The sequence below is a fragment of the Planococcus citri genome, chromosome 3, assembly GCF_950023065.1.
Source record: "Planococcus citri chromosome 3, ihPlaCitr1.1, whole genome shotgun sequence".
Lineage (NCBI taxonomy): Eukaryota > Metazoa > Arthropoda > Insecta > Hemiptera > Pseudococcidae > Planococcus > Planococcus citri.
The window spans coordinates 72184715-72198058 of NC_088679.1; the positions used below are offsets into that span (position 1 = coordinate 72184715).

Consider the following 13344-nt stretch of genomic DNA (forward strand, 5'->3'; position numbering starts at 1 on the left):
CCCTAAAATCAGTTTTTTGTCAAAAACTTCCAAAATATCAACTTTTGAGCAAAATGAGCTCAGTGATCATTTTATCTCCTCTTCAATACCTATCGAATAAGCTATCGACCAACTCCCTAGACCCAAGGGAGGCGGAGCTACGACCCCTGAAAGGCTGAAAGTGACGTTATTTTATTAATACAATTTATGACATGAGACTTGGAACCTGTTCTAATTGATTAATTTAAGTCAAACTTGGGGAATGGGATTCCATTGGGAGCTAGAGTTGACCTGTGGAGTGGGGAGGGTCAAAGTTGAAAATTACGGAAAGGTCATTTTTTTGGAGGGGCATAATATGGCCCCAAATGGATGAAAATGATCCAAAATCATACCATTGGTCAGCACCCCAATTGTGATCAACATGTTCAAATTTCAGCTTCCTAGGTCATTCCCAACCTATTTAAGGCGGAATAAAGGTGAAAACACCCTTATTTTACCCCTATTTTCGATTTTTTCCACCTTAAAGAACCCTAAAAGTGGTCTTGGATTTTGATTGCGATACCTAGCAGAATCCCAAATATGTACCTGCTTTCTTTTGGGAGGGGCCATTTTTCCCGAAACAAGTTGGCTAGCGATAGGAACAAAAAAACGAAGAAATAAATCAAACAAAACATTTAGGTATCCAGATCAATAAATTTTATAGGTATTTGTAAAAAACAAAATTGTAAAAACAATAGAATAGGTAAGTATGACCTTATAGGTACCTAAATTCTTAGGCAGACAAATAAGTACATATGAATAAACAAACATTTAATCTAAATAAATGCAAAATATTATTTTTCAGCGAATATAAGAAAAAAGGTATTTTAGAGTACGTACAAAATATAAATAAATGTTCACAAGTTGAGAATCTTCACAATCACAATTCAGGATCACTCACCAATCGCCAATAAAAGAACGAAATGCTGAAACAAATTCACCAAAAAAAAATTAATCATTTTAACATGTACATACCTGGTCCTGGGTATATAATAACTTTCAAATTTCAGAGGTAGGTACCTAACTAAGCCAACAGATACCTATCCACTTAACTGCAGGGTAGACAGAAACATCGAGTACCCCAAAGAAAGAGTTTTTGTTAAAAATATAGTTTGGCAACGTGAAACATAAGGGTAAGGGCACCAATTATGGACCAGTCCGCAATATGGACCAGCGCCCGTTCTCATTGGTAATTAGCGCAATCTGTCAGGAAAAAAATGTATTCTGATGTATTTTTCATCAAAAAAAAAACGAATGAGACAAAAATTACAACTGTAAAGTCAAAACTTGCTGAGAAATTTACAAAAAACTGTTTTGAGACACTGAAAAATTTTTTCAGTGTGTTTTTCAACTTTTATTAAAATATATATGTGGTGTAATTTTCTAAATGGCATTGATGTTTATAATATCAAAAAAGGATGTAGTTTCTGCTGGAGTGATCAGTTTTTGCTAAAAATGAGGGTATGTACAGAAATTTTTGGTGCAAAGTTTTTTTTATGGGGTGCGCTAATATGGACCACCTGTGATATTGAATTTTTTACTCATTTTTTACAGCCGCTGAAAAGGGGAATGCTTGAAATACTTTTTTTTGTTCATTTCTACTAATAAATATGATGTTTTGAAACGTAAAAATATGTTTATTTTGAAATTATTCTTCAGGTGGTCCATATTAGACGTCCAAAATTTTGAACTGTCATTTTGACACTCGTCATTCAACAATTTGAAAAAAATATTCAAAATTAACCTGAACTGCTTAGAATAAGTTTTTTTGTTCATTTCTACAAATAAATATGACCTTTTGAAAAATGTGAAAGTATGTTTATTTTGAAATTTTATGGGTGGTCCATATTAGGCGTCCAAAATTTCGAACTGTCATTTTGACACTCATCACTCAACAATAAAAAAAACATACTTAAAGTTGACCTTCACCCCTGAAGTTTTGTACAGTGTTGGTGGAAGGATGGGACTTCATTTTAAGCCTTTGTGGAGGTTTCTACCTCCTATAGTTTTCAAGTGGCAATCCTCCAAAAAAAAGTGGTCCATATTTGGTGCCTCTACCCTTAAGTATGTTGCATATATTATATAAATGATGCAATGTTATCACCTTAGTTGAACAACAAACCATGTGCTACCATCCTCATCATTCGCTGTGACCACTGACCAGCCTAAACATTTAGCAGAAATTTTTTTGGGGGTATTTGATATTTCTGTGTAACCCTTCATTATTTTAAATGAAGGTACAGGGTAGGTTTACTTTTTTTAAATAAGTATCTCAAACACTACCCCTATGCTTCTGAAAAAAAAAAATAGCTGCAAAGTGACTAACTAAAAGCGTAATGGATACTCACCAGTATAACACCAAAACTGCAATATTTAAGAAAATACTACCCAAGTATGCAGCTAGCGAATAGCTGTTGATAGTTTTTGCAAAAAGGATTCCATACACCCATGTGTTGATTAAAACAAAGCAAAAGAAGATATTGAGCACACTAAACAACCTTCCTAAAAAAAATAAATAAATAATAACAGGTATTCTGAACATGCAGACTTGTGTGCGTACTTTTTCAATATAAAATTGTCTAATCTATGATATATGTACCTATTACATTATAATTGAACATCTCGCTTTTCCAGATGCTCATTTACTAATTTCTATGACTTTGAGGGGGTGAAAACTGAAAACATAGGCTTAACTCCGCATTAAAATAATTAAAATTAACTCACCAAATTCTTTACCGTCGAAAAATTTGCTCAAGTAAGAAACACTGGTGAGTAATATCACACCATGAAAAGCTTTCAACATCATATCTAAAAATTAAACAAAGAAATATTAAGGAAGTCAGATCAAGCCTGAGCAGATCTATCTAATTAGGTATAGATCAAAACCCTGATCTTATTTCAAAAAAGTAGATGGGTACATGGGCATTGATTGGGTATAACAGTAATTTACGATAGAACAAGCGGGGTCCGGGGGACCTGGCAACTTGGCCACAGGGTTTCCTAGATTTGGATAAAAAAATCGTCTTGTGCTATCAGAATATTTTTGTTCGACACTTGATATTTTTGTAGCAATATTGGCCATTTCTCTGTTTTACCCTACACAGGAATAAATGAAAATCGTTAATATAAGATTAAGTTCTTCAAAAATTCAAAAATTTGGTAGCAAAAATTAAAAAAATTAATTTATTCAATTCTGACACCTAGTTTTTTGGTTTTGTTTTCTTTAACACCGTGGAAAAGAAAAGAAAAATAATAAAGAAAAGTTAGGTATATGTTATCGTGAGATATAAAAATATTGGCGAAACAAATATTTGCAAATCGCAGCAGGTTTTCGAATTATTTGACCTCAAACAAACGTTCAAAACAATAATAAAAATACTCGTTGTCTTCAATTTTAATTGTGGGAACTCTAAAAATTGTTGGCTGATGAAAACGAAATTGAAAATGCTTAGCAAAGAGCTTTGTCGAATAAACTGAAAGTGACTTGGCAAGTACAAAGGTGTCTTATGTGTAACGTAATAGGTAACACATAAGGCACCTTTCTAAATAACGTGGTGAACTGAACAATTCTTCATAGCGATTTTAATAGGATTCCTCTTGGTGGGGGAAACCCTAAAAATATTACCTACCAATATAACGATGCAATGTCTGACCGACAAAGAGATATGAAATGACTGCGATGAGATTACAGATGCCGGCAAACATTCCGATCGAAACATCAGGGACTTTCAAAAATTTACTCAGAATAACACCGCAAAACAGGATGCCTAGTAATTTATAATCACAATTAATAGTAAAGCCTCAATTCTCAAATTAATGAGTAAGTACTTAGTTAAGTAAAGTGCCCAAATGTGACCATCCTATCTCCTGCCTTTAAAATGACCACATTTGGTGTTCAACTGGAAAAATTAAGTGCTAAGTGGGGATTTAGGTTCGACAGTAAGTACTGCATCTAAAATAGTTTCGATTCAAAAAATTTTCGAACAAGTTCATTTTATGTCATTACTAAATCGAAAAAAAAACATGTATAAATACATCATCGATCAAAATTTCAGAGACTAAAGTGCATTTTTTGATTTTTGGTAAATTTTTAAAAATTAATCTAGGTCAACAAATTTGAAAGAAAAATCAAAATTTTACGTTGACCTAGGAAACTGAAATTTGCCAAGTCCACTATTTTCGACTCCATTCCTTATGCAAAATTTGCGAAAATTTGAACATTCCAAAATTTTCTGAAAGCTCCAGAACTGCTCAAAACGATTCGACACAGGTTCTAATCGATTCGGTGGGTTTAACATCTAGGAGCATATACGAACTTTCTGCTTTCTAGTACATATGTAGATCAATTTGGTGCATTTCAAGTGCACCTCTTTATTGGGTACTTTTGGATTTCTTGCCATAAGAATTGCAATTTTCAAAAATAAATGTCTCCCATAAATTTGATTCATTCTTCGAAAATAAGGTGTTCAAAACTTCAAAAGATATAAAATTTTCTCTACATAAATACTCTTGGCATAGGTAATACTAAGGTTGCATTTATCTGAAAAAAAACTCAATCTGGCCACATTTCGACACTTCACCTTACACGTGAGAATATTTATCTATTTTAGGGAGGATTGAAAAAAAAGTACATATATATATTAGGAAATTTTGACAAAATCTGTTGAAAATCTTCATTTTGTGTTGAAACCTACTTAGAAAAATTGTGAGATGGTGAGGTGTTCTTTGAGGGAAGATACGTAAATGATTCTCAAAGATGCTGCATTTTCAAAAACATCATGGTGTTTTCGTTGTAGCCTGAAGCCTGAAGCCTCTATTGTTTTGGGGAAAAGGACCCGTTCTGAAAGATAGTATTTGAGATTTTTCGTTGAAATAGGTCATTGAAATCAGAATTCAAAACTCTTCGAAAAAACGTTGAAATCACGTTTTCACGATTTCAACGATGTAAAATTTCAGAATTTGGTCAAAAAAGCTCAATTTTGAAAATTACAGGTGAAATTGAATGAAAAATTATCGAGCACTTGCTTGAGTGTTTCAAATGTAAATTTTTCAATTTGTTTGAAAAAATATGCATAAACGTCTTTTTTTAGGGGTGCCTAAAGTGGGGGCTCCAAAAAAAAGGTTCAAAATTACGAATAAACAGGGAGCTCAATTAAACTTTTTTATCTGGGTAATTGAATACATACCTCAAAATGTTACGTTTGACGCAAATCACAGGTTTTTATTTTTTCAGGGGTTCCCAAAATATCGAAATTACAAAAAGTTGGAAAATTGAATGTTTGAGTACCAGCGAATAAATTTTATTGAGTTCAAATTTTGGTATGATGGAGGTCTTTCGGATACTAATAAACTGTAAAAATCTTTTTGGCGAGGTTCAAAGGGGTAGGTTCGAAATGGTGGTTCCAAAATTTTCAAAAAATCAAAATCCCCTCAATTTCTGCCCCCCCCCCCGAGAGTCAAAAATAATAAAATCACCTCGCATAACGTTTATTAGGTTCAAACAGATATATTACGCTGGTAAAGTTTTTGAAAATAATACTCAGTGGTTCATAAAATTATTTTTTTTTGCAACTTTGGGAACCCCTGGAGCCCAAAAAATGGCCATTTTGAGTTAACTAACCACGGTTTTGTATTTGGGACATTTATTACAACATTTTAAGAGTGGTCGAGTCGATAAATGCCCTTATCGCGATACTCCTCCAAGAAATTATCCTTCGATGTTTTGGTAGACTACCTCAATTTTCAGATTTTTAACCTGCTTTGTAGAACTCTGACTAAAATTATTATTCTCGGATTTTGAAGGAAATGCCCAACCTGAGGTTTTTTTTTAAATGTGCACTCTTTGAAGACTCATAAGAAGTAATAAGTATCTCTCCTCCAGAGGCATCACCGGAACTGAAATTTTTTCTGAGTTATTTTCAACTTGAAGTAAGTTTTTCGTTGAATTTTGTCGAAATCCTTTGATTTCTTTTTTTGCAATCCACCTAATTATAATACCTAATTATACTGGCAAAAATTCGTACCTACTGAAAATAATTGCAAAATCTTTAACGAATTCAAAAGAAGACCTGTGTAGAGTGGTACCCGTGAGCGATTCAAGTAGGGAATTAATGAGAGAAGTAGTTCCATTTTCGCCTGCAAAAATAATGTAAATTAGCTTCGTTATACAGTAAGTACCTAATAGCGAATAAATGCGAACACTTCTGAAAAGTTTCAAGTACCTAAATAAATTAAGTTCAGTTGGGAATAACTATAGAAAAAGGGCTTTCAAAAATACAAAAAATAAAACATACCTTCGTAAACACAATACATCAAAACGTACGCTATCAATAGCAATAAAACAAGCTGTCGTTTTTTTCCTAGGCTTTGCTTAAACACCAATTTGAAACTGTGGACAATTCGGGTTACATCGAACAATTGCGAAAAACTCTGTTTCTCCTCCGAAACGACAAATTTATCGTAGACTCGAAAGGCAGCTAGAACCCCCGCAATAATTGACAGTACAAGACATAAGATATACGAGTAGAGAGATCCAACATTGTGTATGATATTTCCGTATCCGTATATGCAAATTAGCTTGCATACAAGTTTGACCACCCATAACAGCCCCAACCTCATGGTACGATTTTCTACAGCGACAGTTTCGCAGATGTAAATCTGTGCCACTACGAACATCATATTTATTCCTCCGATGAACTCGAAAATCGAATTACAAATGAATGTCACTATGAAACCCGAATTTAAAAAATAATTCATTAAGCCACAAATGGACTGCATGATTTGTCCGAAAATCGCTATGAAGACGAGCGGTCTTCGACGCCGACCGGATGTGTCGCTCCAAGATGTGGCTAATGATACATAAAATACGCACAAAAATAGCATAGCCCAACGATAAATAGAACCTGTGACTGGCCAGACAAATGATACAAATCCTTCTTGCTTGCCATAGCAAAAAATGAAAGCCCTTCCGGGCACTCCGGTCGTATTTTCGGAAATGCAGGCTTTGCGCAGGTATAGCTCAGAGTTTACCAGATCAAGCACGATATCCGAAATATGGTGGAAGAAAAACACCAATTCTATCATGGTAACTAAATTTTAAAAACGACAACAAAAATTATAATCGAACGCGCGATGTGTGGACTCGCAAAACATGCAACAATACTGTTAAAAAACTTGGTAACGGAAAGACGTCTGATCTCGACAACATGGTACCTACCTATCAGTTTAGTTGGCTATCTGCTAGTATGTTATGATAGCAAAATTAAATACTGGTTTAAAAAAAAAAGTGTGGCGCTCCAAAGTAACAATGTTGTGAGGAGATGAAATAAACACCAGTTAAAATTATTGTAATTTTACATTATACTAACACAGATGTAGGTATTTTATCTTGTTCATTTCCGACGACGCACCGCACTGTTTGTTGCGAATTCAGCTTCCCGCCGATTGTAGATAGATAATATGAACGCGCATAACTGAATAACAAAGTGTAGGTATGTAGAACCCTCAGTAAAAATGAATTGTTGATTCGTTGCAGGTCATTGAAATCATGAGCTGGTATCTAATTACTAATTCGATACTCATTTATTAAGATAGATGTTTTTAAATAAAGTATTTTTAATTGCAAGAACAAAATGTTGTTCAATTTCAACTTATCTACACAAGCTGAGATTCCTATCAGTTCATCACACATCATGAGCAAACTTACTAATTAATTGCCAAAAACATCTTTTATCTATATATTAAAATTATGACCGAATTCTTTTGACTCTGAGATCTCAGCAACGGCTGAACCGATTTTGATCGACGAAGTCTCAAAAAAAAGCTTTTGACCCGTAGATGTGCAGGTTTTCATCAAAAGTTCAAAAAGTTGCCCCAAAAAGCTCAAAAAAGCTCAATAATTGATTTTAGCCTTTACATAGCGCATTTGACGTATATGCAGTAGTACGTATATTATAACTTGAAAGAGCATCAAAAGAAGTTAAATGTTGAAGAAAAAAGTTTACAAAAAAGTTGCGCCTTAAAGCTCAAAAAAGCTCAATAAATGATTTTAGCCTATACGTAGCGCATTTAATGTATACAGAGAAGTACATATATTATACCTTGAAAGACCATCGAAAGAAGTCTAATGTCAGAGAAAAAAGTTTACAAAAAAGTTGCGCCTTAAAGCTCAAAAAAGCTCAATAATTGATTTTAGCCTAGCTCAAAAAAGCTCAATAAATGATTTTAGCCTATACGTAGCGCATTTAATGTATACAGAGAAGTACATATATTATACCTTGAAAGACCATCGAAAGAAGTCTAATGTCAGAGAAAAAAGTTTACAAAAAAGTTGCGCCTTAAAGCTCAAAAAAGCTCAATAATTGATTTTAGCCTATACGTAGCGCATTCGATGTATACACAGTAGTATGCATATTATACCTTGAAAGAGCATCGAAAGAAGTCAAATGTAGAAGAAAAAAGTTCACAAAAAGCTGTGCCTTACAGCTCAAAAAAGCTCAATAATTGATTTTAGCCTATACGTAGTGTATTCGACATATATAGAGAAGTACGTATATTATACCTTGAAAGAGCATCAAACGAAGTCTAATGTTGAAGAAAAATGTTTACAAAAAAAGCTCAAAAAAGCTCAATTATGACTGGATTCTTTTGACTGTAAGATCTCAGCAACGGCTGAACCAATTTTGCTCGAAGATGTCTCAAAAAAAACTTTTGACCCGTAGATGTGCAGGTTTTAATCAAAAGTTCGAAAAGTTTCGCCGTAAAGCTCAAAAAAGCTCAACAATTGATTTTATCCTATACGTACGTAGCGCATTCTATATAATACACAGTAGTACGTACATTACACCTTGAAAGAGCATCGAAAGAAGTCACATATTGAAGAAAAAAGTTCACAAAAAAGTTGTGCCTTAAAGCTCAAAAAAGCTCAATAATTGATTTTAGCCTATACGTAGTGCATTCGACATATACAGAGAAGTACATACGTATATTATACCTTAAAAGAGCATCAAATGAAGTCCAATGTCAAAAAAAAAGATTACAAAAAAGTTGTGCTGTAAAGCTCAAAAAATCTCATTTTGTTATGGTTTTGAGAATCAGCCCATTTGATCTATACAAAGAAGTACGTATATTATACCTTGAAAGAGCATCAAAAGAAGTCCAATGTCAAAGAAAAAATTTTACAAAAAAAGTTGTGCTATAAGCTCAATAATCGATGTTAACCCTATACTCAATGGTTTCAACATATACAAAAAAGTATGTAATATATTATATACCTTAAAAGAGCATCACAAAAAGCTTACAAAAGTCTGTGGTCAAAGCTATGTGAAAGCTTGAAAGTTTTGGCCATATAGTATTTGATCTTATTTGACGTGTAAAAAAAATATACAGGTTGTACTTTGATAGATCATCACGAAAAAACCATTCTAGACAGTAAAAAACTTTGGAAAATTGTCAGCAAAAGTTCAGGGAATGTTTGAAAGTTCATTATAACAGTTTTTTGTCACAGCAAGATCTCTGCAACGGCTGAACTGATTTTGATAAACAGCCACTTGATAGAAAGGTTTTGAATAGTAGATATGCAGGTTTATGTTGAAAGTTCAACAATTTTCACCATGAGCTAAAAAAGCTCAAAACACCATTTACTAAATTTTAAAATGTGAAGTGAAATAACAACAAAAAATTGATTTTAACTTGGATCTTTCAGGGTACAACATAAGTATTTTTGTCTACCAATTAAAAATATGGCCTAATCAATAATTGAACTTTTTAAAGCTTACTACACAATTCTTCATACTTTCAACATGAACTTGCACATCTACACTTTGAAGCCTTGCTGTCAAGAGGTTGTTATTTTAGGTGAAATACCACATGTCACTAAGTTTTGAGGTTTTGCTTAACTTTTTTTAGAAATTTTCAAATGTTGATGGTAAAAGTTAAGGTAAAGCTCAAAATTTTGTGACATGCAATATTTGACCTATACTCTGTGTATTTGATGAATACACAGAAGTAACATGTATGTACTTTGAAAGAGCTTTACAAGAAGATAAATCATGGCAGGCTTTAGAGAAAATTTGCAAAAGTTTAACACAGACCTTGAAAAAGCTGGATACCTATAAGCTTATTAAATATATAAACTGCTGAACTGATTTTCATGAACGATGTATCAATAGAAAGCTTTAAAGTGTAGGTGTGCAGGTTTATGTTGAAAGTACAAATGGTTGCATTGTGAGCTGAAAAAAGTTCAATAATTGATCTTATGCATCCTCAATGTGTACATAAAATTACTTAGGTACCTATATTGTACCTTGAAAGATCAAAAACAATTTTTGACAGAAAAACAATTTTGAAAGTTGACTGTAAAAGCTAAGCGAAAGCTCAAAATTTCGTGATAGGTCAAATGGTGACTTATAAAATTCCCATGAATCATGGAGACTTCATAAGTAATCATCCACAAAAAAAGCGTCATGGAGGCATTGAAAATTAAAACTTACAAAGTACCCATGAATCATGGATACTTGGTAAGTGATTATTCAATAAATAAAATAGATTGAGGTTAAAGATCTTCACAATTTGCGCACATGAACGAGTCATTTGTGTAGGGGCAGGGAGTGCGCAGATTGAGTCATTATACAAGGTTGAAAGTTTTTACCAATTTATGTACTTAGATGTGCAGCAGATTGAATCATTTTAGTTGAGGCTTTAACAATCTTAGCAAACAGCAAAAGAATTACTGAGATTTTTGGTGATTTCTGAAAAAAAATGATTTTTTTTTACTAAAAACAATCAATTTTTGTAAATTAAAAAAAAACGAAATTGTTGATTTGGTGAAAGACAAGAAAGATTGTCAAAATTTTGGTAGTTAAGTATCAACAAAAAAAATTATGTACTTTTTTTGTACTGTCTTATTTTTGTCACTTTTATTAAAACTATAGGGTAAAAAACGAGTCTTTTTTTGGTATTTCTGGTAAGAGTTTGCAATGTTGCCAAAAAGTGAACATTTTTGTAGAAGTTAAGAAATGAAACCAGAACTTTTTGGCAATTGTTGGAAAGAAAGGTAATACTTTTTCGCAATTTTTATTGGAAAATGGGACATTATTTCGATTTTTGATGAGAGTGATTGAGTGTTTTTAGAATACGTATTTTGAGAAAAAGCGATGCTTCAGGGTAATTTTTGGTGAAAAAAGTTGAAATTAAGTACCTACTACCTACCTATTGGAATTTTTTGCGATAAAACAAACTTTTTCTTTTAATTTTTGAAAAAGGCACATTACCTTTCACAATTTTTGGTGAAAAGCAAGAATCACAATGTTAGCCAAGAGAGTTTTTTGAGAATTGGATACAAACAAAGAAACACCATTTCATGACTTTTCAATAATTATGTATTGAGAAAAAAGTAAAACTTTTTAGTGATTATCAATCGACAATTTCTGGCAAAACAGGTAGATTTTTGAACAATTTTTTGGGGAAAAAAAGTAAGCTGAAGATTTTTTACAAATTTTATTAAAAGCAAGATTTTTTATCAATTTTTGCCAAAAAGCAAAATTTTGACTATTGAAAAAAAAGCTTTTTGACGATAATTGTCAAAAAAAATACCTTTTCACAATTCTTTTTGAAAAAGTTAAGCTCATTTTTTCAAGTACATACCTATGCTATATTTTGAGAGAAGATAATTCTTTGATTACAAGAGGTTCCAAAGCTGATTTCAAAGTTGAGGAAGCGTTAAAAATTTTTATATGTATACACTTCAATGGTATGAATATGCAGGCACTCAATGTACACATGAGATTATAAGCTTTATGAGAACATATTGTACTTTAATAATACAACGTTCAAAAGTTGATTGCAAAGTTTGGGAAGGTGCAGAATTGGACCCAAGCGTCAAGCTGCAAACAAAATATGGGTGACCTGCCATTTATACAGCCCAAATTATAGGAAAGACACTATTAGATCAATCACTGAAAAGGTGTTTAGTAATCAACTTATTTGCCTTATTGCGAAAAACGCATGTGTTATCTGCACAAACAGCTTCATACATAAAAATATTATTCTTATACTTCCAAAAAATCCAAAAGTTGCATGAAAAGTCAAGCGAAAACTCAAAATTCAAATACATTTTTAAATACCTACCCATGTACTTATTTTTTTCAGTAGTTTTAAAGAATTTGCACTAATTTTGAAAAAAATTGTGATCATTTTAAGTATTAGTTAGTAAATTTTTAAAATATACATTCACGTTTTGAAGAATCGCGCAGTATGCGCGATTAACGGGTTTGCTAGTTTCACTTTAAAAACTACCTAGTAATTTTATTGGGCAAAATTTAAATTTTTTTTCTTATGGCAAATTTTACGCCTCCTGCCCTCCCCCCCCCCAAAAAAGCGCCCCTAGTTTTGTTCATGTCAGTCAGTGTTGTTATACTGTTATTACCAGATACCAAAATCCCGGGGATTTGTCCCGGTATTGGGGTGGTATTCCCAATAGCAGCAGTTACCTATGGGCGGATGGGAACTGGTATGTTTTCCCAGTATACCAATTACCAATACCGTATATAGGGAACAATTGGATTTTTCCCAGTTCACCAACACCGCATACCAAGTTCTGTAGTGAGAGTACCAAATATGTACCAAGTACCAATACTAGAGATGTGCACTTTTCAGAAAAGTAATTTTGGTGAAATGAAAAGTGAAAAGTTCATTGAAAAGTGAGAATAGTTGTGAAAAGTGTGAAAAGTAAATCGCGTGAGTTTCATTTTGTAAGAGCTTCAAATCAATGTATTTTTTGCCTATCTAGAACACACAAAAAACAAAATATTTTTTTCACCTACTTAATCAAAAGTGGTAGTTTTGAGCCTTTCTAAGAGCCTCTAACACTTTTGGGTTTTTCAGTTTTGAAATAAATGTTGTGAAAAATATCAAGAATGGGTGCTGAATTGCGAAGATGGAGGAGTGGAGGGAGTGAAACTCTTGATATTTGACTTCATCAATGAGGTCAGTGATCTCTGATGAGTAAATTGATTGGTCACTCGGTTTTTTTTAGTGAAAACTGAAAAGTGAAATGAAAAGTAGAAACTTTTCTTTTCAACTTTTCATTGAAAGAAAAGTACTTTTCACTTTTCACTTTCCAGACTGCACATCTCTACTAACCAATACCAATGCCAAAATCATAGATACCAAATACTGAATACCAATACCAAGTACCCAATACCGCATACCAATACCAGAAACTCAATATGGGATTCGGCGTTGACATCTTGTGGCGGCGCCACCATCGACTTGCTGAAAGCGGGACATTTTGACGTCATTTTGTAGAGAATTGGTCGAGTGTGCCCG

The 13344-nt window shown here is 33.0% G+C and overlaps 1 protein-coding gene across 3 annotated transcripts; it reads right to left on the reverse strand.

Moving 5' to 3' along the window:
- Window positions 1–652: 652 nt before the first annotated feature.
- On the reverse strand, window positions 653–7228 carry LOC135838959 (uncharacterized). 3 transcript variants are annotated; one of them, XM_065354790.1, is made up of 6 exons: window positions 6312–7228; window positions 6046–6153; window positions 3648–3785; window positions 2743–2826; window positions 2367–2520; window positions 653–944 (listed from the first exon to the last, which is right to left on the reverse strand). In XM_065354790.1, exons 1-6 carry the CDS (start codon window positions 7099–7101, stop codon window positions 899–901), a joined length of 1320 nt encoding a protein of 439 aa, XP_065210862.1. In that variant the 5' UTR covers window positions 7102–7228; the 3' UTR covers window positions 653–898. The 3 variants fall into 3 exon arrangements, with proteins under 3 accessions (XP_065210862.1, XP_065210863.1, XP_065210864.1); XM_065354791.1 differs by lacking the exon at window positions 3648–3785; XM_065354792.1 differs by lacking the exon at window positions 2367–2520.
- Window positions 7229–13344: the final 6116 nt, after the last annotated feature.